Here is a 27951-nt window from a genome sequence, read left to right on the forward strand (position 1 = left end):
ATTGCTCGCATATTTTTTGCTGCCGTAAGATGACAAATCAGGTCAAATGCCTTCCTGAAATCGGCGAGAGCTAGGTCAATGAAGGTACTGCCCTTGTCAAGCCACTTAAAGATAATGTCAACTAGGCGCACGAGGTATATCAAGGTATTGCAACCTTTGAGGCCGCCATACTGGTAACGGTCTATGTTTTCCCGCGTTTGCTTGAGCAATTCACGCAGGATGAATGACTCGGTGACTTTTGCAAAGGTAGATGTGATTGATATCGGTCGTAACTCGTTGCAACATTTGGGTGTTTTAGTCTTCGGTATAACACGCACAAATGCGCGTTTCCAGCACGACGGGAAAGTTGACTGGGCGAAACATTCGCTGATGATGTGTCCAAGTGGCTTGGCCAGGAAAAGAGAGAACTCTCGTATTAACCTTATAGGCAGCTCTTCAGGAAAAGAGCTATTGGATGGACACAACTTGTTCAGCTCTTTGAAAACTTGATACTCAACTATTTCGATTTCACCTTCGTCAGGGCATATTGACAGTAGATTCTCTATTTCAGTGTTAGTTGGGGCAGGAAAGGATGTACAAATGTCAGTAAAGTAATTGTTGACGTCATTTGCACTCACGAGTGACCCATCATCGTTCAGAATACGGATACTGGATGATACTGTTTTTCCAGCAATCTGCCTCACTAGACGGTGCCATTTACGGGGATCCTTTTTTATTTCAGGGTCCGAAAGGGATTTTCCGAAGGACTTTCTTGCCTCGCGACAAAGGCTAACTATTTTGTTTCTTAATAATCGTAACGACGTTGCGTCACTACTTGACTGCCTTACAGTGTTTTTTTCGCGACTCAGCTATTTTATTTTTGGAGTGATCCAGGGCTTGTCAGATTTGCTCACGACAAATTGCTTTTCCAGGAAAACTTCTAAGCATTTGTCAAAGAGTAGGGACTGAAATATTTCTGCTTTCCTGTTGACATCGCTTTCGTTGTATACTTCGCTGAAGCAGTGAGTACCGACCCACATTCCGTACGTATTAATGGCAGACTTCGTAATAGGTCTCCGGAGTACTTTTATTTTCTTAAGTTTCCTGATTTCACTTTTTGCCTTCATCAGCAGAGTGTGATGGTCCGTTTTGCCCAATGGCCCGTTCGAAGACACGTCTTTGTAATATGGAGCAAGGTTTGTAAGAATAAGGTCAAGGGTGCTCCTGGGCACATGGGTGGGTATCTTGACCACTTGTGACATACCCAGCGTATTGGCAAGCCATTGTTTCTTTGTTTGGTTGAAGTCACCAGCTATTATGAAGCCCGGGTGGCTATACCGCTGACGTAATGTGTCTAACGTAGACTGAAGGTAGGATACCAACAGCCGTCTGTTTTTGGCGCTTTCAGGATAGTAGATACTTGCAATAATGATGCAAGAGACATCTCGTGGTAAATGTTTTGGCTTGCATAATGCCCAGATCGTTTCATGGTTAGGGTCATTGAAGTTATCTAAATATTTGCAGGGGATATCATCGCGTACATACAGGGCAACACCTCCGCCAATCCTGTCTGTTCTAGTGTTCAAGAAAACCTTGTAACCAGCCATCCTTCCACTTGTTTCATCGAGCTGCCATGTTTCGGTAATTGCGGCGATATGGATATTATTCTGACGTAGAATGACATCTAACTCATCTACTTTATTCGTTAGTGAGCGGACGTTGCTCAGAAGGAAGTTTGAAGTTGGTTTTTACAAGAGAGAACCTGCGTCGATAATACTGGAGGACAATCAGACCCGAAATCATTGGTAGGAGCATTGTTGTCAGGGATCAGCCGGGGCGGTAGGCTCACGCGCGGGATTGAGACTAAACACCTCTCACGCTTAGGCTTTTGGCTGGCCAATCGTTCGTAGGTGACTAACACGTCAATCTTAAATTTCTTTCTGCCACCTCTGCGTCCTCTTCTTGTTTGCTTGCGAACGAAGGGAACGTCATCTATATTTTTATAAATTCTCAGTGACGAGTGTGGCTATGACAGATGGCGCCAAAACAGCAAAAGAAATGAAAGTACCTTTTTTGCATTGATCAATCCAGTTTTCAGCAGCAGCCTCAGTCACAAAGAATAGCACTATTAATACAGTTTTGATTAATACCACTTTCATCGCAAAGGGAGGAGTATTTCAAGGCACTGAACAAGTTAAACTAGGATAGAATGACTTGCAGCCTCAACGGCGCGAGAGCCATCTATCATCTTCGTAAAAATGCCCTGCTTCACCCAGTGATGTTTTAGCATTAATATCAAACTAGGAAATTTGTGCTTTTAATGAAAGCACCAAAAAATATAATTTTGGGCTAATTGGAAATGCATAATTTTCGAAATTTAAAATTGCTCGTCAAGAGTTCACACAAGACAATCAGTACACAGCACAAGACAATCTGAATGATTTTATGACAAGGAGGAGAATCTGCAATAAGGGGCAGTTTCGATTCCCAAGCAAGAAGTTTTGATTCTTATATAAAAACGAAAAACCTCAGAACTTACCATGAGAAGAATAGCTTTGAAGCTCCTGAACTTTTAATTTTTGTTTATACTACATATAATCATATCGAACGATGGTCGTAGAAAATTGGAGGAAGGTCCATTCAAATACATATTTCGAGCAGTAGTGTCAGTTTAAGCAAATAGAGAGATTTTGCAACAGTAAGATGCCATTGTCTACCCTTTCAAACCACAAAGCAGCTTTTTTTTTAAAAAAAGAAGCAAAATCGATATTGAAGAAAAATTATATTCGATCAACTCAAAAGCATGGAAACTCTTTACACATGGTTGACTGGTTTAAAAAAAAGAGGACTCCACGTGGTGGTAAATATCGTCTCTAAACATATGTGGAATCTGTATAAATCAACTGTTTATATTAACTATAATCTGAAAGATTTATTTGTGAGACAAGATACTTACGAAAAATATTGTGTAATTCTATCGTTCATAAGAGAGTGGGGCTGGAAAGCTTCTATTATAAGTCAAACTACACTTTTGCTTTGATTTTTTTTTTCAATATTTTAGAAGGTTTTTGTGAGGAAATGAAGAAGGGCTACTATACTACCCTCCTTACCAGATTAATGTCTGCTGTTTTTAGGTTTTGAAGAGACAATTGGTGTAGCATAAAATACATACATATGAAAAAGCAGCTTAAACGACTTTGACCTGTCCTTCAGATGCATAAACACTGATTTTGTAGAAATTCCCCAAAATAGCCCACAAAAAGGTCAGAGAAATGCTGGATGCCCCAGATTAGGCTTGGATGAGACTTAAAAAACGAATTTAAGATCTTAAGGAAATTCTTTGGAGGTGTCCTAACCAGAAGCTTAAGCAGGGTAGGAAAAAAGAGAGTTTTGCAGATTGCCCGCTTCAGGCGGATTAATGCTGCAACAAGCTTGTAGTGCATCTGCTCCTTCGTTCAAAAAAAAAAAAAAAAAAAAAAAAAAAAAAAAAAAAAAAAAAACTTAATGCGTCAGTGTCTAAATAATGAAAGCACATATGTCTTAGTTGCAAGAAGGGTAGAGAGAATCGATTTTTCAATATAACTGAGATCTTTTATATTTTTATTACAGGATGCTATTACCCACTTCGATTCCTCACTATTAAGCTATCCCTTATAAAAGGTTCCTCCCTCCATACTTTAATCCTAGCATGATATGTTACGGTTCCCCGCCAAAACTGAAGTGAAATGGAAGCAAATTAAATTAACAATCATAATTTTTGGGGATTCACTTTAAGAATACCCCCAAAACTCCTAAAAACATGAAAACTCATACAAATTTACAGAAATGCCTCTTTTAAACTTCAATAGCAGAAACCATAGAAATGACTACCTGAGATTCCGGGGAAACAGCTATTGGAATTGATGAGACACTGTCCAGACTCCCTTGCCTTGACTGAGAAAAGTCACCTAAGCTGGACTCACTTAACAGCCTGTTCTGACTAGAAGTACTCTTCCCAAGAGTATTAACACCGGGCGTCACCTGCAAACAGAAAAATTTACAAGACTCTACTTAAAAAATGAATTGACTAAAATATCCAAGATATCCAGGTCTATATCTTGAACATACTTTTGAGATTGTGCACCAGACGCTCATATTGGGCGAAGGACGGGTCTTAGGTGGGCAAATGCCTCCTTTCCAGCCTACGCCATCAATTTTCTTGTCAATTCTATGTAACATTGGCATAAATAATACAAGACAATGCTATAATCTTCAGATATTTAAACAAGTACAAAATTGGTCATCAGTCAGCTATTTTAAGTCTTGTTTTTTGTTTTCTGTAGTGATATGATTTATTTGAAGACTTGATGAAATATCGAATAACGTCAGTCACCCAACATACCGAAGCATGAACAGAGTAACGATCATTAAAATTGTGGTACGAATGGTCACAGTCAAAGCACAGTAAAGGGCCAATCACAATGAAATTTTACTAATGTCACAATTTAGCAAGCGCTAATTTGAGTCAATCAGATTTTTCATTGAATTTTGCGATTGGATGAAAAATTCAATGAAAAATTCTATGAAAAATTCGAATCAGCTTAAATTAGCACTAACTAAATCTCGGCATTAGCAAAATTTTATTGAGAATGAGGCATACCTGCTTATTTCACAAATTGCGTTTGATTCCGACTAAAGTTGGTATTTGAGGATTACTGATATTTTTTATTACGAACAAGATTGTTGCAATGTCCATCGAAGATTTCAAAAATAATTAATTACAAATTTTACATATGCTGGGCATGTTGCCCTTTGTTCGAAATTAGAGAAAAGAAAGGGATTTCAATTTATGTTAGTATAGGCTCAAAGGGGAATCTTCCTCCAGATCATCAACTTCACTTATAGACATGTTACACCTCTTTTGACTCAAAACACTAAGGGATTATTAAAGGAATGGTCCAGAATTATTAATATAAGTCGATGAAAGTCATTAAGATTGGAGTGTGACAATCCAAAGTCGAAAACAACAAAGTACATACATCAGATATGTTATTTGATTTCTATCAAAGATGGAGCTTAAAGATTACTCAGTCTGTTGGTAATTAACCTGAGGCTAATATTGTAATACAGAAGACCGAAACACTTTTGGAGCTACTCCTACAGCATAAACCACTGCTGCCCCGTTTCTTCTTTTAATAGCATTAACTGCTATAATTAATAAGACATAAAAGCTAACATTACTATTAACATATACAAGCACTATGACAATTAAAAACCGACAATAAAAATAGTAAAAAAAGTAAAGAGTAAAAAAAAGTAAAAAAGGAAGTTTTTGATGAGTGAAGGGGAAGTTAAAGCTCAAATCCAGTAGAATTTAGCTTATATGAAATGTCCAACCTAAAACGAACAGAAATTCCTATAAACAAAGGGATTGCCTAATATACGTCAATATTATAATGGACAATGAAGCCAAATTTAAACTGACGTAAATTACCAAAAAAGGATGACGTTGCTGCCCTCTAGATCACACAAGAGGCTAGAATGTTATTTGCACTTTATTCGACAAGTACTGTATTTCTCTACAGCTTGTTTTATACAGTTTTTCTTTCTCTTTAGAATATTGACAAATCAATTACTCTCCAAACTTCCAGGAATGCTGTTGGTAAATTTTTCGGTTTTCTGCTTATTCAGATAGCAAAGGAATGTAAATTTAGAACCAAAATTTATCCTGAAATCAAATGTAAATTTCATTTCCGTCACAGATTTTTTGCTATGTACAAAGACACGCAAAACACTTTTTTCTTATGCCAGTATATTTGTAACGATCAATTTAGTTTTATTAATCTAATATGCAATAAATTTTTATCAACAGTTTCTTCTTTCAAATACATACAAAACTAATTGGCTAAATTCGGCTTTCAATTGAAGCTATTTATTTGTTTGAAGCACAGCCCAAGTATCGTAACTATTTGGGGCTTTGAGGGGCGGGAACATTACACATATTAATGATAGAAAATTTTAAACATTAAAAATATGTTAAATCTTTTTTAGTTTACATGCTTTAAAAATACCTTATTTTCGTCTTTAAATTCCATCCAAACGTATGAAAAATAAAATTGCCGAACAGAACTTTTAATATAAGCAATCTACTTAGTTTCAGGTAAGTCAGCAAAAGAACCTTTTGTGGGCTTTTATTTAGTAAACTTGAAGTTAAACTTTTATTTAGAAACTTGAAAAAGGGCTCATTTGATTATAAATTCAAAGGACTGGTGCTCTTTTTAATAGTCGAAAGTTATTGGAGGGCAACTAACCCCCCTCTCACACCCACCTTTTCCCCAAACACATCAAATCAAAATTTTTAGAAAGCCATTTTGTTCAACGTAGCTGAAAGTTTTGGAAATTAGGTCTTTAAGGATGGCAAGCGTGACCAGAACTGCGTAGTCCTCAATCACAGTTCACTTGTCCTGCTGATAGGTCCTACTCAGATGTAAAGAATAGAAGGATTAGAGCTAAACTTCGCTCTTACACTTGATTACGTCTACCAATTTTTCAAAACCAAATTTATGAACCGTAATGAGATGTCTTTTGAGAGAAACGTCTAGCGATCAAGTTCCAATTTAAGCCACAGATTATATTAAGCCATGGCTTTATGATATTATTACTAAATGAAAAAAAAATGTGAAGAAGAATGTCGAGAATATTTCAAGCCAGTGAAAAAAGGAAGACAAATATGCATATATTTCGGTCAAGCCCTCCGTTCAACCGTCCTTAGCAAACAAAAGTAAATAAAGAGTGAAAAAATATACGGATAAGGATAAAATAAAAACAAAGCGAACCTCAAAAATAAAATATTAAATTAAAACAGGCCTTCTCCAGGCAACGGTGAAAGGGTAACTAAATAAAAATATCAAACGTTGAATAGCTATTCAATCCCGGGAAGTCATTTTGTATGAATCTTTTTTGAACGCTAATCACTTACCAGGTATGGTATTGTCTGAAATCTGTTGTGAAGGAATAGTTTCTGAATAAAAATTATATAAAGGATTAGAATTCATAAGTTCATTATAAATGGGGCTTAGGTAAGCTTCACCAGTGTCTCTATTAAAGGGAACTTTTTGGTATATATATTTCTTATATCAAATGCCTCCCTCAAAACTTGTATAAGACCTTTAATGGGGGCAATAATGGAAGCTTTATCAAACAAAATGAATGGCGACGGCGATTATAAACACGCTGAGCCAAGATAGAATCGAAATTTTCAGGCCTTTGGCGTAGCTTCATGGCTTTGTCTATTGATGGTTAGTGTTCTAATAACTTATGTCCTAGTTGTTGGTGGATCCTCCCAATATGTAAACATCCACAAGAACATGGGATGTATACACACCACTACCTAAAATGGTGCTAGTTTTATCATTGCCCTAGTCGAAACAGCTAGGTATTTTGTTTAAACCCTTAAATGTTATTATTACTACGTGTTGCAGCTACTATTCTAACCATGATCAAACATCATTTCATATCATGCCGTACCACATGGTAAACAACAAACCTCACCCCATTAGAAAAAAATGTAGGAAAATGAGTTTTTAAATAAGTTTTTATATTTAGAATAACCGCAATTTGATATAAATTCAGTAATGGTAGCTATTCCTCGTTTTAAGTGACCGACTGAAAAGTAAAGAAAACGTCAATTTTTTTTTATGGGGATTGAAGAGCTTTAAAATTCTCGAAAACTGTGGCGGATCAAAAAACAGAAAAAAGGAGTAACGGTTGGAACCCCCATGGTCGAAAAATCCTTTGCTGGAGATTTTCAACTCTCTCAAAAATTGAAGAAAATTACATTTTAGCTTTAGTAGCATTCATTTGTCACTTTTATTTTTATTTTATTTTTCAATAGGCCTAGCAGCTGACTGAATAAATTGCCGAGAGACGGATAAGGACTCATTTGAAAGGTAACACTTTCATTTACCCACTTCTTATTAAGTCGATTTCATCCAAGAATATATTCTTTATGTTACTTCCGTAGTCCATATAATGTCTATACCGCGGTCGGTACTGTATCAAGAAATGAAGCCAAACGTAAAAAAAAACAAAGAAAAACAACAAAGCGAAACTTCTGAAATACCTATTACAAAAACACAATAATACGAAAAAGAAAACGAATTCTAGGGGCGAAATAACAATATTCGATAGATAAAGGCCGTGAAACATGAAGGTGGACAAAATAAAGCATTATTATCGCAATGACGAAGAATACTGTTGCATATAAAAATTTTAGATGAATAATGAAACTTAAACGAACCAAAATCACCAGGAATAAGCTCGATTCGTCTCAAACCCACTTCATTTTGCTCACTTTGATGAGATACACCATTTTTAAAGACAGTAAACTCCCTTCAATAATCCTTCTTATCGCTTTGATGAACATGAATATAAACCAAATTGTTTCACTTCGCATAGACTAAATACGAACTGATCAGTGCGTTTCGATTGGAATATACATTGTACATGTATGCTTGTAACAGTCACCATAATAACCGATACTATTGAAAACAGTAGCCTTCTGCAAAACAATTTGAAACTAATGGAGTGCATTTGACTACATAAGTCCCAACATATTTTCACTAAAAGAAAAAGGAAATTCTGGAAATGCATTTCAAATAACTTCATATGAAGACACTATATAGGGACGGCTCGCGCCCCTGAGAATGCTGAGAGTAGAGAGGGGGACAATAAGTAAGAAGTAGAAGAAATTATTTTTAAGCCCTATCTTAAGCACCTAATTTAAAGTATGTGGCTTTTGTTGTTCCTTTTCTACTGACAAAAAAAAAACAAAAACACCAAATAGGTAAATTTTTAAATTGAAAGAAGCTTGGATGATGTTTCAGATTATCATCAGACCCACAGAGAATAATTAACAGAGTCATTTATTATCAATTTCTAAATGATCTGAATTCAAACACAAAGAGACCATGTGCATTCTAAGGTCGATCATACGTATATAACTACCGCATATATAGAATAATTACCTAGACAGGTTCATATTGAAGTGGTAGTTGTAAAAACTAGAGTGGGCCCATTTGATCGGATATTGAAAGTTCTGATGCTGTTTTCAAGGGCAAAAATAATGGGAGGGTGTCCAATTCCTCTCTCGTAGCCTTTTTGTTCAAAATAGTTGTAACTCCAATAAACATGCCTCCTGAGATGACATGACGCCCACGGCCCCTGCGGGCGGTAAATTAAGCAAAATACACAATGTTACAGAGATTTTAAGGTGGAAAAGCGAAGGAGAAGGGGATGGGAGTCATGTTTGATCCTGGGTGTCTGATTGTCCCAAAACTTTCGGGGACACTCCTTGGGCGAAGAGAAGCACGGCGGCAAAATTTTGTTGGGGAAAGAGGAGGGTACTAATATGCATAGGAATGGGACAAAAAAGAAAAACTTTTTATCCCTACTCAGTTTGAAATTTACAGTTGTAAGTCCCCGAGCCAAGAGAGACCGGTGCCAAAAAACTTAAGGGCAAAGTCTTTCCAAAAATGGAGCCCAAAAATGACCAAAAAGATTCTCTTTTGGGTCAAGAGAACCCCAGTGCAAACGAAAAAATTCGCTTCAAACGAAAAAGGTCTAAACTATTTTTGTCCCAAACGGCTTGAAACTTACTGGGCTAACGGTTGCTGGGTGATACCGGAAATCGCTGGGCTAACAGAGCCCTCAAGCACAAAAAAATCTATCGGGGGCACGAGCCGACTGAAAATAGGGCAGAATATATTTTTTGAATAGACTTGCCGGTTATATCCGGAAGCCCTTGGACCAAGTAAACCCCAATTCGCCAATAAAGGGTTTTCATACTGGTTCTCCTAAAAAGGGCCAATAGACTACTTGTTTGTGTGAATGGTTTGTTTCCAAGCTCCTTGCAAATGGACCCAACTGTGAAAGTTACATTCTAGTTTGGGGACAGGGACACCCTCAAAATTGTGACCTACAGAGCCAACAGACGTTTCTTTTTTTTCGATTGGGTCGAACCTTTCAAGGATTGCTGCCTGGATTGAGGGGACCACACATTATGTTTGGAGGCAGGAGGGTAGCAGGGGGGCCTGAAAAAGGCCAAAAACTTTGTTGCCCCTGATCAATTTGAAACTTGCAGCCACAAGTTTTTGCGACCAGAGGAACCTAACAAAACAAAACGGTATGGAGGTAATGTTCCCTCAAATATGGGTCAAAATATAGGACCAAAGAACTTTTTTCCGATCGGCTTGGACTGTGTTAAAAGAACTGTGATAAAAGAATTCCAACCCACAAGGAATATTGAAATTAAAAACCGCAAGTTCCTATGCCAAGTGGAACCTAATGTATAAAAAAAAATTTAGTTTGGGGCAAGGTCCGCCTTTAGAAGAGAAATAAGAATTATTGTTGATTGTCTTGAAATTTTCAAGCACTGTTGTTGGGCTAAGAGGGCCTTACATTTTTGATAGAAGGGTGTTCGGTGGTGGATCTGACCTCTTTGCACCCGGGGCAAAATCTTGATTAACACCCCCATCCGTCTCCTACAAAATTTTCAAGCCAAATTTAAAAAAAAATTTCAGTTATTTACAAAATTATTATCAATTTATAGTTAATTAATAATTTATTTTTTAATTATTTCCAATTATCATATACAATAATTATATACAATTATTATTATTTAATTGTTGTTTTATTTTTAATTTATTTTTATTAATTAATTAATAATTTATCAATTATTTTAATTTACTAATTGCGCCCTTTACCTTATCTTAATAAAAATAAAATTTCAAAATTACAACATGATTATAACCTTTAGATTATTTATTTGAAATTTAGCATCTCCTAAATTTTCTGCACTCGGTGCAAGTGCCCTCTGCCTTCCTCCTAAAACCTCCTCTGATGGTGTTAGCGATCCTAGATATGTACCAATAAACTTGCTGTCCTGTATCAGGTTTTAAAAGCCATTTATTTGCTGTTTCTTTAAACTGATATCTTACATAGGCTATCATGTTCCAATATACGTATATATATATATATATATATATATATATATATATATATATATATATATATATATATATATATATATATATATATATATATATATATATATATATATATATATATATATATATATATATATATATATATATATATATATATATATATATATATATATATATATATATATATATATATATATATATATATATATATATATATATATATATATATATATATATATATATTATATATATATATAATATATAATATATATAAATATATATAAATATATATATATATATATATATATATATATATATATATATATATATATATATATATATATATATATAATATATATATATATATATATATATATATATATATATATATATATATATATATATATATATATATATATATATTGATGACACTTAAAAAAAGGGAATAAGGTAGTAGAGAAAAGGAACTAGATCCGACTTTTTTTGTAGTTTTGATTCGAATACACATTTTGCTCTAATTACTCTAACTTACTAACTAACTAACTGACTAACTAAAAAAAAAAAAAAAAAAAAAAAAAAGCAAGATAAATTGCAAAGAGAACCTACCGGAACAGATATTGCAGCTACACCTTCTAAACTTTTTAGAATACCTTTGACTAGTTCACTATCAAGGGGTATGGCATCCACCCTTTCTTCCACATCTCGGTTAAAAATAAGGACGGCTATAACAGCAGGATGAGGAATGGGCAAAGGTATAATTAAATTATCCCATAAGCTCTGAGGCTGCTTGACTGAATCTTTCTTAGAGGTAAACAGCCTAAAAAAAAAACACAACTAATTTAGTTTTAATAATTAACATAGGTATTGCTGAATTAAGAAAGTGTGCATATGTTCCAGGCTTATCCGGTTTATACAACATACGGACTCCAATGCACATACATAAATAATATAGCCTACGTTTTCCTACATTACAAATTTTAGTACATTATCTTTTAGAATCTCTTAAATATAACCTATTTACATCAAAAACATCCAATACTCATCTTCATTATACCATGATTCCAATATTAACAGTACTTAGACCGATAGACATATCTTGAAAACATAAATTTGTTTCATTTTATTTGTTTTTTTATCGAATTGTTTATATACATATAGATTTTTGTAACAAAAACAGAGTATGAAACTAGAAGATACAGAAAACGATAAAAACAAAACTTTTTGAATGGACTTTGAATGGGAAAGAATGAGATTTTTCTAAATTAGAAGAAGGAATATTAAATAATAAGTGACTATGCTCCTCGCTTCTTGTCCGACCATTTTTATATTCTTTTGATAAATATGCCTTTACGTGTAATTTTAACGACTGGAAAATTAAAATTTCCAGTCAATCTTATCGTTTAAATCAAAGCATAAATATGTGGATAATTTTAAGTTGTATAATTCCCAAGTGTCTGAAAAACCTGGCCAATTACGTGAGGCTGCCCAACGGGTAGCTTAAATCAATATTACTCTAGAATATGTTTAAATTCAAAATCATATGCGTTTGTAATTTGTAATCTGTGGCGGGTTGGTCCCAGCCGAATCGAAACTGAGGCCCAAAAGGCTCATTGCATGTACACCCTAGGAGGCTGAGCATGCAGAGTCACAACACTGACCACCACCCCACCACCCTACAGGTTTCCGATCATCAGAAGGGAGCTTTCTCTGTTTTGTCTGACAGCTAGGGGGATCAAACTAAAGCTTCACGCAGTTTTTTTTGTGGGAGGGGGTTAAGGGAGTTGATTGTATTTAGAGGAACAGGAAAAATATTTTTCTCCGGTTCTTCCCAGAGTATAAGAAAGTTTTTCTGTTCTTTTTACGACTGTCGTTGGACAGACTTTGACAAGCACCAAATGTAGAATCTGAAATATATCCTCCTTCTGCCTTACCTTTGCGCTGCATTTAAATCCATATTTCTAGAAGTTCCTTCAAATTTTAACAATCCTTTTGAATATGGGTTGAAAACAGCAGCATCTAAATAAGGCGAAGGAATTTTGAAACTTGAGCATAAAGGAAGAGGAGACAGCAACGCAGGGAGTTGTGGGTTTGATTCTAATTTCTCCAACATTGCAGTGTACCGTCCTAAATTTGTATGCCTTGACTGGAAAAAAAGAGAAAATTTCATAAAATACCTTTGTCAGGCAGAATCACAATAGAGGCGTGAGATGATAAAGTTGGGAGTACCAACAGTGGAACCAACAATTTTTAAGGCTGATCTTACTGACACACATCAGACTGTGTTATTTCCCAGTGTTGGGTCTAGACATTTGGTCTAATCTCCAGGCAGCTGTCCAAGTTTCTAGCAAAGACTATAGGAGACTGAAAAGGAAAAATTCAAGTTTCTCTGCAAGAAAAAGAAAACAAAGGTGGCGGCGGTAGCGGCTAGCATTAAAGCTCTAACTAGGGAAATTGAACCTAACCTGAAAAGCCAAAATAAAGTATTAGTTTCATTTATTTGAATGATGTTTCCTTTTTCTTTTGGCAGACACATGGCCAAAATAAAACATTTGCTTATTCAAAAGGCAGCCTTTTTAATTTCTACAGACTAACCAAGCCCTATTGATCTTCCAAAATAGTAGGAAGACCAAATAAACTACCGACTTCCAAAAAATATCACGTTCGATTAGCAGAACTTGAGACGTTTGATTAAAATGAAAATTATCGTGAAATAAAACTTAAATTCAATTTTAGCTTGTCCTAAACGTTCCTAATTCTGCTGGATAATACTGCAGAGTCAGTGGGACAGCTAGTTTTTTTTCAATGATAGACATGATAACCGCCAAAGATTTAAATCTATTCAGTTTCTTGTTGATTTCATTGCACATTATTCGAAGTAAGTGGACCTACTGTGTTAGCATTTTTAAATAAAAAATAGCGGCATTTATATGTTGCTTCAGCGCGAATTTTATTGCAGAGGATCATATGAACTGGCTTAAAAAGCACTAAAGTTGACTCTTTGTCAAGTAAAGCTCGGATTATTTTGTGAGTTCCTATTGGGACCATTATTGCTTGTACGAATGCCTTAGAGGGCGACCTCACATCATTTAGACTTAAAGATGGCACAATTGATGAAACGTCACACACGTATAAAACGTCACACACGTCACACACGTATGAAACGTCACACACGTCGTCGTCAGTTGCGTTATGGATAAAGAAGTACCTATACTTGAAAGGACATTTTCGCAGCAAAACTGTCATCCTGATAAACTATGCTCCGTGTTTGTGTGATCCGGCATTTGAAAATTAAGAAACACTCTGGAAATCAAGATCCTACGATGTTCAAAACCTCTACACTGTGCCCATAGATAGTGTACTTTTACACTATCTATGGGCTGTTCAGAAAAAACCCTATTCAACGGTAGACGCAGATTTTATGGAAATGACAGCCTTCATAACAAGGAATTGAGCACAGTCTTAGATAGCAAGGGCTTTGGGAAGTAGGGGCTCCTCGCCCGTGTTTCTGGCTATTTATGTAAATGTTAAAGATCAATCTATGGGTCAAAGTCTTTTATTTTTGCAACAAAGTTTATCCCGAAAATTCTTTACTTAGGTCAAAGCTTAATTCTATTCTTTGGGTTTGGTTAAGGAAATCTGCTCTTTAACTTATTATTTTTGATTTTCAAATGTTTTAACCTGTTTTTTTTTCAGGGTGAACAAAATTTTAAACCGTTAAATATCCGTTTTTTCGTTGCATGGCGAATTCAACATCAATAATCCACCATAGACCTCAATCAAAATCATGGCGTGTAGGTGCCAGAAATTTTTTTAAAAAGAAAGCAATTTGAGCAGTTCTTTAAAACAGAGAAGAGTTCTGATCAAGTGGCAATTTCAGGTGTAGGTCTCTGGACCCTATGAGATCTTAATGTACAATTTTCGCCCTATTAAGCCACAATGAAAATGGTTTGAGGTAGGTGGGTCTAAACTTCTGGCTCGGTTTTCCCAAATAGGGAAAAGTCGGAAAGACTTGGAATTTATACAATTCTTCCCTTATACTGTTGCCTGCAAAATACATTCTTTTCCACATCTCTGCGAAGACAGCCACGGCTTAAAAGCGATTAATATTTAAAAGCCACTACCATACTTCGTTCATATACAGTAATTTTTACACAAAAATAATCCGTCATTACTGTGCTTTTGGGAAGGGTAAAAAAAGATCCGTAATCTGTACACCGCCACTATATATTAATAACATTCTAATTGCAGTGAACTTCAAAATCCTAAGTAATACCCATCCGTACCATACGCAGAGACGATTATAACACTTATTTTAGAAGCAATATTTCCCATAAGGAGAATAAGCAATAAACTGATAATCAACAACATCGGCAAATTCCATTGGCTTTTTCATATTTGTAAGAAGAAACACCGGCAAATTCCATTGGCTTTTTCATATTTGTCAGAAGAAACATCGGTAAATTCCATTGGCTTTTTCATATTTGTAAGAAGAAACATCGGCAAATTCCATTGGCCTTTTCATATTTGTCAGAAGAAACATCGGCAAATTCCATTGGCTTTTTCATATTTGTAAGAAGAACTACCTCAAGAACTAATTTATTCAATCATTAATAACAATAAAGCCTGATTTTGAGTTTACTATTATAGTGAAAAAAGTGAAAAAAAAACTGCCGGACTATTAGCTTACAAAACTACGCAATCCCTTCCTGAAAGCTAAACCTTTAAATTCATACTTATAATTTTTAAAGACAAACCGACGTAGCTTGGGGTAAATGAACTGGGGTAAATGAACTTGGGGTAAATTACGTGGCTTGGGGTAAATGGTTGTTTATAGAAAAATAAAACATTTTCAGAAAGAGAAGAGAATTATTATAGACAAAAGGGAAGTAAAACATGAAATTTAAATGTAACAATAAGCCTTATTTCTTGTGCGGTAATTCCTAAACTACAAAACAAAGAATATTGACTTGATCTAAGTAAAATTGCACAAAAGAAAATGAAAAAAAATTAACACGTGAACCCCTATTAAAAAAAAAAAACACCAACACAGTGATTTTTACTAACCTACGGCAAGCCAACCAATTAGTTTCTTGAAAAAATACCATAAGCAGAAGCCTCCCATATGGAAGGAAGAACGAGACGGATCAAAAACGTAGATCTTGAGAAATATTTACCCAATTTTCAAATCAATGAGCAGTTCCTTATCTCATAATCATACAGATCATAATTTTGTACGTCAAAATATTCATGAAAATCATGATAATTCATTATTTGAGTGCGTTTTTGGAAAAAAATGGTTTATTTTAATCAAAGATGCGAAGAAATTCACCACTCACAAAGAAGGATCAGAGAGTTTCTTCTTCAAAAATAAATTTGAAAAATAAATTTGTTGGTGCCACCTTTTTTTTAAGCATAGCAGAAACAAATAGCCAGGGAGAGAAAAGAGAAAGAGTTAAAAGACAAACCTCCAACCAATAGTATGGTTCTTGTTCATTCAATGGATATAATACATCCGGAGAAAAAACTTCAGAGAGATACAAGGCTGCCAGACCCGACCAGTCTCCATCTAGCAATCCATGGAGGGTCCACAAATCTGCAGTTGTCATCCCCAGACGTCTTAGAACATGCTCAGGATAGAAATCTTGAATCATTAACGACGCTTGCACGAGAACTATCTAAGAGAAGTTGGAAATAGTAAAATAACTACAAACTTCCACATTATACTACTAAAAAAAGGAGTTTGCTTGGAAAATATTATGAGCTATACAACTAGAAAAGAATCATTTGACAAAACTGTATCATTTGAAATGTAGAGGATATTCCTTGTATCCCAATCAAACTGCTCTTTTAGCCGAATTTAGTCAACTGAAAAGTCTCTTCCCAAAACCTAACCGGGTATGGAGAATAAGCACCAGTGAACGTGGAAAATATAACTCAATTTGACCAAAGTGTCAAATCCAACAAGGAGAAGAACTTACCTGAACTTTCCTGAAGTCCATTGATTTTAATTTATGGACACTGCAAATTCAAAAGTGAACTAACTGTAAGTCCAAAATGAACTAATTAAAAAACGTACATACACAAAAAGGGTCAACTTACCTCCTTATCCAGCCAGTGCGCACCCCCAACCAATCAAACCAATGAAAACCTCAAAGCTGAATTTACAGTGTCTATTAATTTAAATCAATGGGGAAGAATTTGGCTGGTTCGTACGATGACTCCGTACGAACCAGCCAATTGATTGCATATATACGAATCCGTACTGATTGCATATATATATATATATATATATATATATATATATATATATATATATATATATATATATATATATATATATATATATATATATATATATATATATATATATATATACTCAATTTACACAACTCTGAATTATGCTTCTTACGCCGCAACAAACGTTTTTGTGCAAGTTTATTTGGGCATTAATTTAATGGAATCCACAAACAAATACGCACAAGCGGACAGACGCACGAGCACAGACAAAACCACATGCAGAAACACGCATATATACACAGACACATACACACATCTAGAGAGTTAAAGACGAGCACGTGTGTCTCTGTGTCCGTGCCAAATTTTGGATCTCCTACCCATCCAGTTTGCTTACTGTCCATCTACTTTTGGGTCACCGATAACCAGACCCTTTCTGATAATTTCAGACTAATTCATTATAACTCTCGTTTCCCAAATTCATAGTTAGGCTGCTTACTTAGATTAGTAGAGAAAAAAACACTTAATCTAATTTTATGGTACTTATGAATTAATGCGTATTAATTAGATATAACATACCTTTAAGTCATCTCCGCTTAATCGGATTTTGCTGCGAGTTTCGACGCCTAGGTCCATCTGTAATGGTTGAATCCTTTTTTCAACCTTATCTTCTAGGCTAGCTAAAAGGCTTTGAGTCTCTCGATCTAGTATTTGAGCAACCCCATCTTGGGAAAATGAGGTATCTTCTTTTAATGGAAACTGAATAGGTGGCACACCAAAAGGTGAACACAAAGTTGACACGAAAGACCTGTGGAAAAAAGCTTATTAGCGGAAACAGAATACAAAATGTACCAATAATACAAACAGTATTGACGAAGAATTTAAACTGAGCATTACTAACGAATCTGAGCTATGACTGATCAAATTGGATGATTTAATAAATGAATACCTTGATACACTTCAATGCCCAAGAGATTGAACGTCTGAAATAGAGATACGTTTTATGTTATAATAGATGTACCATAAAAGCTATTGGCTCAGCTGAATCGTTTGATGACATCTACGAGATCGGTTTAAGTCCTTTTTTTGTATTTATTTTTGATCGGGACACAACCGTCAACTTAGATAATTTGGGTTATATTAATATTTCCTAACAGTATGCATATTGAAAAAGTCATCACTTGGTCCATAGTCTCTCAAACGACCGTCTTAAATCAAATCGCATTTCTTACAAACTGGTTATATACAAATTTTCTAAGCACTTCTATACTGATTGGCTATCTCATAATTTCACCTAAGGCTAAGCAGGCTCGGATGTTATTATTCTAAAACAGAGCAAAACCCGTTAGTAATCCAGAACCATCAGCAGTTTTCCGAAAGAATTAAAATTCTCCAAATCAAGCCAATCAGATTACATTACCGCCTTTCTTTCTAAAACACTGGCAAAAAAATTATGGAATGGTGTATTATTTTCATATTATATAAAAATTTCTTTAATTAACTTACGTGAATTCCAAGAGCGGTTTCTTGATAAGTTTCTCTGTCTCCTTCCTAAAAGCATTTAGTTCATCGTATTCCATTTTTGCTTCAAGGGCCGCAAGTGCTTGCTCACGAGATATCTAGTAAGGAACTTCAGTTATTCATATGAGATAGAAATTTAAAAAAAAATTTAAAAAACTGAAAAATGAACCACACTATAATAAAAAACATGCAAATGAAACAACGAAGAAAATGATACAACCGTGTTTACATTCGAGGCAGAGAGATAAAGAGAGCGAGAGGGAGAAATGGAGAGAGAGGATGAGAGAGAGAGAGAGAGAGAGAGAGAGAGAGAGAGAGAGAGAGAGAGAGAGAGAGAGAGAGAGAGAGAGAGAGAGAGAGAGAGAGAGAGAGAGAAATAAATTATTAATTTTATTTGCTTCAGTACTACCCAACCATTTTACTGCCCCGCCTGTTAAGCTCAAATGACCTGGATTTTCATTTGAACAAGGATTGAATTTGGCAAAAGAATTTATTTGTATAAACTTGTCAAGAGGTGGGTAGTACAAGAGGTGGGACAGTGTAAAAGAACTGCATTACACAAAGAAAAGACTGAAACATGACCAGTTATTACCGAGTTGCATACCCAGTTACATTTCACGTTTGGTCTACTAAAAATTCGTCTATTAAAAATTAAGAAATGAGTATCAGATAAGGCATTTCCCATTGCATAAGATTTTACTGAATTAAAGTTTTTTGGGTCTGAAATAGTGAAAACTCTCTTTTCAATAAGAACTCTTTTCTGGTCAGAAAAGGACTAAAATGAATTTTTGTTTAGAACACTCAGGGTTATTTTTTATTTCCGACTCGCATCCCCACTGCCTCCAAAACAAAATTCCTAGTCACCAATTCCCTGGCTTTCTCCTAATTTGGAAACAAGTATTAGAAACGTACCCGATATTTAAAGTCTTGTTTCAAGCCTGGTCCATCAATTCGTTTGACAAGAAACCCTTCCATCGCAGGTATTCTCCCTTTTGGCCTAATCAAAAAGTGAAACATAGTCCTGTCCCAAGAAAGTCGAATTAAATATCGCACAATGGACCCTGAAAAGATTACATATTAGGCGGTAAAATGAATACATTTTACATACAAAACAAAAACAGACAGACCAACTGCGTAACAAAACTTTACTTTTTACAACTATAATAGACGTGTCACGGCCCAAGGGGCAAGACATGGCCCAAGGCCCAAGGGGCAGGAACAGCCCCCAGGGTATTAATTCAAGAATTGAATATACAACCTTGGGCTTTATTCATGAAGATTTTTTATTTGCTGAAATTTTCAGCGATTTAGTTGTCCTAAAAAGAAAAATTATATTGATTGTATTTTCAATATCGGTGATACGGGGGAGGGATGCTCCATGTTAATAGTTCTTTCCAAAACAAATTAGTAAGTGCAATACTACTATCATTTCATACTTCATTCTAACAAATCAACCAGCAAACTTCAATATTAAAAATAAGGTTAAAAAATAATCACATTACAATTAGCATAACAAAGCATAAGCGTTTTAAATTTGACCCTTAGGACGAGATCCGGATGATTTTCATGGAGGGATGGCATAGAAAGCACAGTGTTCGCCTAGAGTTTATCAGGGAGAGGGGATGGGGGGTTATTATGATCAATCTTTAGAGGGAAGGGCACCAAAGCAGCCCCACCCCTCGTATACGTTCCTGTTTCTTAAAACCAATTTAGAGACGTACTGATATAGGCAATCCTAAAAGTATACTGTTCTATTCACATAAATAAATTTATACCGACATTTACTACGAAATTATTACAACTTGCAACGAAAAAACGTATAGTTATAACTATCGGCATAACGTCATTGCCAAAACTAAAGAGGTTTGGGTCTGAAGCTTTTTAAAGAACAAAGGTTTCGAGTGTTCTAACAAAAATGTCTCCCAGATCCAGGACAATCTTTTTCATTCGATTCGGTTATCCAGAATTTATCATTTTAATGCCATTTACATTTGATATTCTGCAATTTGATGTCAAAAAACCTTTCCTACAGTAAAATAAACATTGAACTAAACTCTAGCTTGTTGATAAATTTTGCAAGTCCTTTTTATTCCAAGCATAGATACACGTTACATCAACATGGAATAAGACTCTTTCATCCAATGGTAATAAGAAAGACATTTTATTTTAAATGGTAAACTAATAGACATAGCTGACTATACCCTAGAAGTAATAATTATTGTGATATGTAGAAACACCTTAGATTCAACGTATTTAAATCTTGATCAAATGCTAGCTTGTAAAAGTAGGATAAGACGTTTATTTCACAAAATTTCTGTTCCAAGCCCCGAAGGGCCGAATTTGAATTTCGGGATTAAAAACAATTAACAGGAAAAAAGAAGAAAATAAAGATAAAACTAGTTGAAATACATTAAAAATGATGAGTTTTAAACTTAAATGGGTCATTAAAAACATAAGAAAAAAGGAAAACGAGCGAATATATACAAAACATAGACATTAACTGTACAAGTAGTAAAAACTATCAGGATATATTGTTAATTTTTCCGTAATATACAGGACAAAATTTTTTTCCTATCTGGACGTAAAGCAAAGAATGGGGGGGGGGGGACAAGACAGAAAACGGTTCAGAAACAACCCGAGGCGGGCGGAATCTGGGCGTTGAGTGTCTTTTGAAGGAAATATTTTCCGTGTGAGGGTTTGTTATTGCATTTCTGAAATGAGAGGCACAACGTAACTCTCCTGCACCTAAATGTAACCAACCTAGATTATGTTTTAGAAGAAAAGAGCATGGAGCCTGACCTTCTTTGAAAATCACTTAGTTGAACGAACCCGAAAGTAAGTAAATACAATAAAATTATGTATGAAATGAGCAATGACAAAAAAAATTTATACAGGGAACACGATGATTAAAGTGAAACATGTTTGAGATGTCATGATGTTATATTATGCTTTGAGCATCTTAGTATGGGGCATAAATGGGATCACTCTTTTCCCGATAATCTTCTGTGAAGCTGTCAAGGGGGAATATATTGAAATTTAGACGAAATGCCACTGCCGGGGCAAGGGTAGGCAAGCAAGGAAGGCAAGGGTAGGGAAGCATTGCTGGGGCAAGGAAGAGAGCATGGAGCCTGACCTTTGAAAATCATTCGCGAAGCTCTTTTTTTGATGGATTTCATTTTGTCTTATTCCTCCCGAAAGATGCGAGGGTGCCAAATCGGAAAAGCATATTTAAGATGCGCACAGACAAAGGAAGTATAAATCTTTAAAGAATAAGAAGAGGGACGCTAAATTTATTCGGGAGATTAAGGAGGGAGATAGACGCATTAGCTCTTCGGATGATATTTCTAACATGGATATCCCGCTTTAAATTAGAATAAATTGTGAAGCCTAGTAACTTAAAGGAGGACAGAAATTTCAGTAGGGATGGGATTAAGAAAAAGGAGCGAGGATTTAAAGGAAATATATTGACATTATCACTGACTTAGATCTACAGCATTCAGCAACCGCTAGGTCATTGACAAACTCCCATCTGTTAGTAAATTTATTAGGAAAACCGCCTTTCTTTTTTAAATACAACCCTGTTTCCCTATTTGCGGAAATTGCCCAAACTCGGTAATCTCCTTCAAAAGAACAGATAAGGGTTTTGAAAGGAAGTCAATGAAAGCACTTAAGAGGAAATGCGATATCCAAAGGGAAAACACTTGTTTTTCTAAGTATCCCAATTCTTCTTTCTATTTCAAACGGAGAAGTAGACGGGGAAAAATCAAGAAACCAAAAGAAGAAAGATAAAAATAATTTAGTGAAAAGGAAAAGCACTAGAGATGATTTGAGCTCCAATCCTTGACTCTCCAGTAAGCACTCTACTAACTGAGGTAAAGTCGTAATTTCAGAACAATAGCGAGCTACCTCTAGGCCCCATCCTTGGATAACTGATCAAGAATAGGGTTGTTTATAACAAAACAAACGAATTTTTTTTTAATAAAAATTTAAAAAAACTCGTTAGGAGATTTGGAAAGTACAAAACAAGCAAGCTATTTTAAGTTGTTTTTCTTGACATTCTCCAAAGCAATAATGTTATACATCGACAAGACCGGGTCCAATGTAGTTTTCGAATGAATCCAAGAGGGCTTCAGCCAAAGAAACTGCTGCGATTCACAGTTTTGATTTAGAAATTTATCTGAACGTTAATAATGGGTTCAGGTTCATTTAATTTTTTTTTATCATACACACATAACATACTAAATATACACATATCTGGCAGAGAGATGAGCTCGTTTTGCACTGATAAAACAGATAAAATAATATAAATAATATGTACTTATAAGCGTCTATTATTTGTACAAATGATGCAATTAGGTCGCAGATTGGCCTAAGGCGTTCGGTAAAATTATAACCAGGATATGGTCCTTACTTTCTTTCAAATACACAAAATCTGGACTGGGGTTCAAACGTTCAAATAGCATGGCACTTAAGAAGTCGCGACATGGCTAGGAAATTGAAGGAGCTTGGTGCTGCTGCGTTGACCTCAGGTGGCATCATGATGAGATGGGTTTTATTCAGAAGTAGCAGAGGGGAAGGCGGCGGGGGGGGGGATACGATAAAACATAGAAATAGGTCAAGTCGAAAACCAACCAGGCGAATTTTAGGGAACAATCGTTGAAATCTCTTTTTTTCCGGAGGAGGACGAGGAGACGGGTCCATACCGCATCTTTTGTGCACGCACCTACCCAAGGGCATTCAGATGTATGCAATCATTGAAGTAAGCCTAAACATAAAAGTATCAGTTTGCGTTCATCCCTCCCCGTCCATACATGAGATAGGTAGCAAAACTTACAAACTACACTTACCTAAGAACACAGCTAGCGACAGCGCTGGTAAAACAATTACAGATAGTACAAGACATAAGACTGGTTGCACAATTCCACCAATTGTCAAGTGAAAGAGGAGAGCCTGGCCAATAATACACCAAGGGAGTCGCTTCTCGTCAGGCGAGTCAAAATCGTAAATCATAACAATGCAAATGTGATAAAGAAAAACAAGGACTGGAACCCAGAAAAATAGAATATTTGCAATTTCTGCCTTGACAAGACTCGGCAAGAGTAATTCGGAAGTCATTATACTTCAAAGATCAAAAGATTCTTTCTTAGCACTTATGCTAGTGAACAAATGATGTATACAGTGCATTCTCAGAAACGCCAAAAACGTCCCAGCATCTTAAAAACTACGTAAATTACAATAGAAGAAATTCAAGATGCAATTTGTTTGTAGTGTGACTTATTTATTCAGAAAATAGCTATAAAATGAAAATGATAATAGACAAACAAGTACAAAAAGGACCTCAGAGGTATTGACTTTGGGAGGTAAAAAACACACATACAGATAATGAAAAGCAAAAATTAAGTGAAAATGGAAAAGTCATAGTGGTAAATGAAAGAGAAACAATAAATAGAAAGTACCGGTACTACTAATAGCTCACTGCAGCACCAAGCCACCTGAGCCCAACACAGCTAGGTACACTCCTCTTCCTTCCAAACATATTCAAAGCCTCCCTCTTTACACCCTACCAAGAAGTTCCAACTTCCATTAAGTCAAGCCTGCCCACCTCCTCCTACCCCATTCGGGGACGACATGCTTTTCGTTTGGCCCAAGATTGTTGACCAAAAAGGACGATCTTCTGCAATCTGTCATCCTTCATCTACAGAACAGCCATGTCAACCTTTCTCTCATTATAGCTCTAGAAAGCGGCATAGAATCCTATTTTTCACACAGCTTATTGTTTGAAATACGGTCAGTCAGACGGGTACCCAAAAGAATCCATGGAGAATTTCTATGAGAAACGTCTAACAAATCCCCATTCGCCTTTTGGAGCGCACTAGTTTCAGAACCATATTTGACCGCTGTCGTCACTGTTACTTTTAATATTCTAATCTTGGTCAGTAGCGGATCGAGGATTGTAGCAAGAGGGGTGGGAGGGGTGGTTCGTTGCAAAAAACTCCCGTTCTAAATTCAGCTTAATGTGCATTAGTACTATTACAATTTGCATGCATCTGCTTCTATCTGTCATTTAGTTGTCAGTTCTGTAAAGCTATCCACAAAACCATATTTATAGGAGAGGCCTAAGTCTGATTAGTCTTTACCCCGTCATTTTATTTCTTGGCCACGTTTTCAATCTTCTCAAGTTAGAGAAATTTCGTTAAAAAGACACCCCACTGATAGGCATGCATCTGCTTCTATCTATCATTCAGCTGTCAGCTCTGTAAAGCTATCCACAAAACCATATTTATAGGAGGAGCCTAAGTCTGATGAGTCTTTCCCCCGTCATTTTATTTCTTGGCCACGTTTTCAATCTTCCCAAGTTATAGAAAGTTCGTTCATAAGACGCCACAATCATAGGTAGGGTCAAAAGGATTTACACGATCGCTGATATCGGGAACAATATTAACATCACAGACCAAGCCACCAACTTTTTCGAATTGTCGCTTCTCCAGTCAGGACAGATTCACAAACGGATTAGCAGGGGAAACCGATTATTTACCAGTGTCGTTCTGACAGCTCATGAATCATATCAGCGATATTCATTTCAATACAAATTATTGGCAAGAAAATACTGACTTTAAAAGTGCCCAGCGTTTCTACGGAGAAACGGTTTTCTAAGTACGAAATGATCAAGCCCAACAGGGGAATAAAAAATGACCGTTTATAATATTCCTCGTGTGAACTGAATGGTGCATTAACCTTATTTGCTTGCCTTTTCGCTATAATTGGGACTGTTTGTTTTTTTTCAAATCTAGCTCAGTTACTACTTTAGTCACTTCTTCAGATTTTTTATTTTTTTTTTTTTAATAACTCGCTTTCACTCTCCAGACGCTTGACTTTTTAGCTGGGTAAGAATGTCCTAAACATGGTTTACTGCAGATGCAAGGTCCAATCTTTTCTTCTGAAATAGCCAACTGAACGATTAAATCAGTCCAGATATGTTACAAAGAGAGTAAATGGTTACTATCAGATTGGAGGATGAGATAGCAGTCAATGGGTGATTTTGCTTTTGCTACAGTTTGTACATTTTACACTACCGCTGATGATCTCAAGAGTTCCATGCTTTTAGGGAGCTCTGCCACGAACTGCATTAAGGACTCGTACCTTCCTTTCCAGCGAATTTCACATATGCCAGGTAGCTGTGCTTTCATTACTCTGGTTAAAATATAATTGAGCTCTGCAAAAACAACAAACGTTTCTTTTATTGCTACGATGAAGTTTCGAACACTCTAGACAGAACAAGTTTTGGCATAGAAAGATTTAGAGCGTGCTTGAAATATGGGCAACACAGGACACTCTTTGTTACCTTTTGAATTTCTTTTACAGTGCCACAATCTTCTGAGGCCATCATAGCATATCCATCAGTGCTTATGGCCATACACTTTTCCAAGTCTAGTCCAAGAAATTGGAGAAATTCTAGCATAACTTTTCCAAGCCCTTCCGAACTCTTTAATGGTCGGTTCAAAGTTCACGATGCTGTCTAACACAAAACGTGTTTCGTGTAGGTCTAAAACCAACAAAATCTTAATGTCTTGCGCAATTGTAATTGTAGCTGAGTTGTGACACCTGTAGAACTTGGCAAAATGAACTCATGTAAGAACTTGTTTAAGAATTCTTTGGGACAATATTTAATTAATTCTTTCTACTTTGTTTTGCTTATATAAGTAGCATTTGCAACTGAGCTTTCCAAATGTTGTTTTAAAGTGATGTCGCCACTGTTTATACGGTATCTTAAAATTTCTCAAACGTTCCCATGTTGGTTTCAGGGTTATTATATTTTAGAAAGAAATGTTTGTTTGCGTCAACTGAGTCGCGGTGATACTGGTTATTTTCATGGACAACCAAGTCGCCGTCTTTTCCAGCTAGCTTAGGAAAGGTCACAAGAGACTTCTTTACCATTTTTTGCAATTGATTGGGGCCTCCAGCCCCTTGGACATTAAACAAATACAATATTTACAGAATAAGCACCTTGTCTTACTTGAAGGCACTATTCAATGACATTCTTCCAAGCAAGTAGGATTGAAAAATCTCTTTTCGTCCTTACCCTCTGAACTGAATAAGGGGAGCTGTAATTAGATGGCGGAATCCATGTATTTTGAAGTAACTGATATTGTACGATCATCCAGTTTGTCAATTCCATCCGATATCATTTTCGCAGAAGGTGCTTATATTTTTGATGCTTGTGTTAGGCTTGGGACTAGAAGCTTCAATTGATTCTAGCGAATTAAGCAAAATCTCATTATTCGTTAAAGCGCTAGAATCACTATGAACACTGAAATTCTCATTATTTCTATCTTCAGTTCCACCGTCAACTCGCCTAGCTTACAAACCAAAACGTTGTCAAGAGTTCTCTGCTGTCTTCGATTCGAAATTATCCAAAATTTTTTACTTTTTATACCCTTTTAGAGTCACGAAAAACTCTACGGCGTGTCTGCTATTGCACTAATTTCAAGAAATTTGCTTAGTAACTAAAAAAAAAACAGGTTTTGACACGCACACTTTTGAAGATTCAGTGATTTACAATGACAAGCTATAAAATGCCTTTTAAGCTCGGGTGACACCAAACACTCTGGACAATTCCTTTTCAAAAATACGTTGATTTTGCAATCAAGTCACAGAAATCTGGTTATAGAACTTGTCACCCAATCCAACCGGGTGGTGGGCCGTCCCCCTCCCACCCCTGTATCCACTACTGATATTGGTTCACGGATTTATCTTCCAAACCTTTTCCAATTGGGAAATAACAGCCTTGGCTATTCTACTCTTAACATCTTCACTGCGTCCACCATCTTAACTAATACCACTACACACATAAGCAAAGCTATCCACTTGAATTATCTTATCGTTACCCAGAACTCCTTCTTCACCTTCTATTATTCCCAGTCTAAACGCCTTAGTCGTCTCACCAGTCATTTTTAAACCTATTCTTGCGCCCTCAACTTTCCAGTTTATTACTTTTTATGAGCATAGAGCTCTAACGAATCTTTTGACGCAATACTTGCTAATCATTTTTAAAAACTACCTCACGATCAGAGAATTTCTTCCTCCCTTGCCTTCCTCCCTGGTGGAAAACACTTCCAGTCCTTCTTATTGCACTTACCTAGCATGGAAGTCGACTTCAAAATGGCACATTAACTTGCTAAACACTATTAGTAGAACTCAAAAAAATCCTAAAATCTAAAAGAACGAAGTGGGT

General features: G+C 35.8%; 1 protein-coding gene across 1 annotated transcript in view; it reads right to left on the reverse strand.

Annotated features, from left to right (window-relative positions):
- Window positions 1–27951, reverse strand: part of LOC148942152 (uncharacterized) — a 146309-nt gene that overhangs the window by 25395 nt on the left and 92963 nt on the right. The window contains exons 13-20 of the mRNA XM_089103692.1: window positions 23567–23768; window positions 19632–19780; window positions 18705–18817; window positions 17778–18006; window positions 16430–16639; window positions 12896–13107; window positions 11571–11781; window positions 3850–3999 (exon numbers count right to left, since the gene is read on the reverse strand). Coding sequence (XP_088959818.1) covers window positions 3850–3999; window positions 11571–11781; window positions 12896–13107; window positions 16430–16639; window positions 17778–18006; window positions 18705–18817; window positions 19632–19780; window positions 23567–23768 — 1476 coding nt within the window. The remainder of the gene's footprint in view (window positions 1–3849; window positions 4000–11570; window positions 11782–12895; window positions 13108–16429; window positions 16640–17777; window positions 18007–18704; window positions 18818–19631; window positions 19781–23566; window positions 23769–27951) is intronic.

This window comes from Artemia sp. Qi Xiang Cuo, chromosome 17, assembly GCF_049724085.1.
Source record: "Artemia sp. Qi Xiang Cuo chromosome 17, ASM4972408v1, whole genome shotgun sequence".
Taxonomy (NCBI): domain Eukaryota; kingdom Metazoa; phylum Arthropoda; class Branchiopoda; order Anostraca; family Artemiidae; genus Artemia; species Artemia sp. Qi Xiang Cuo.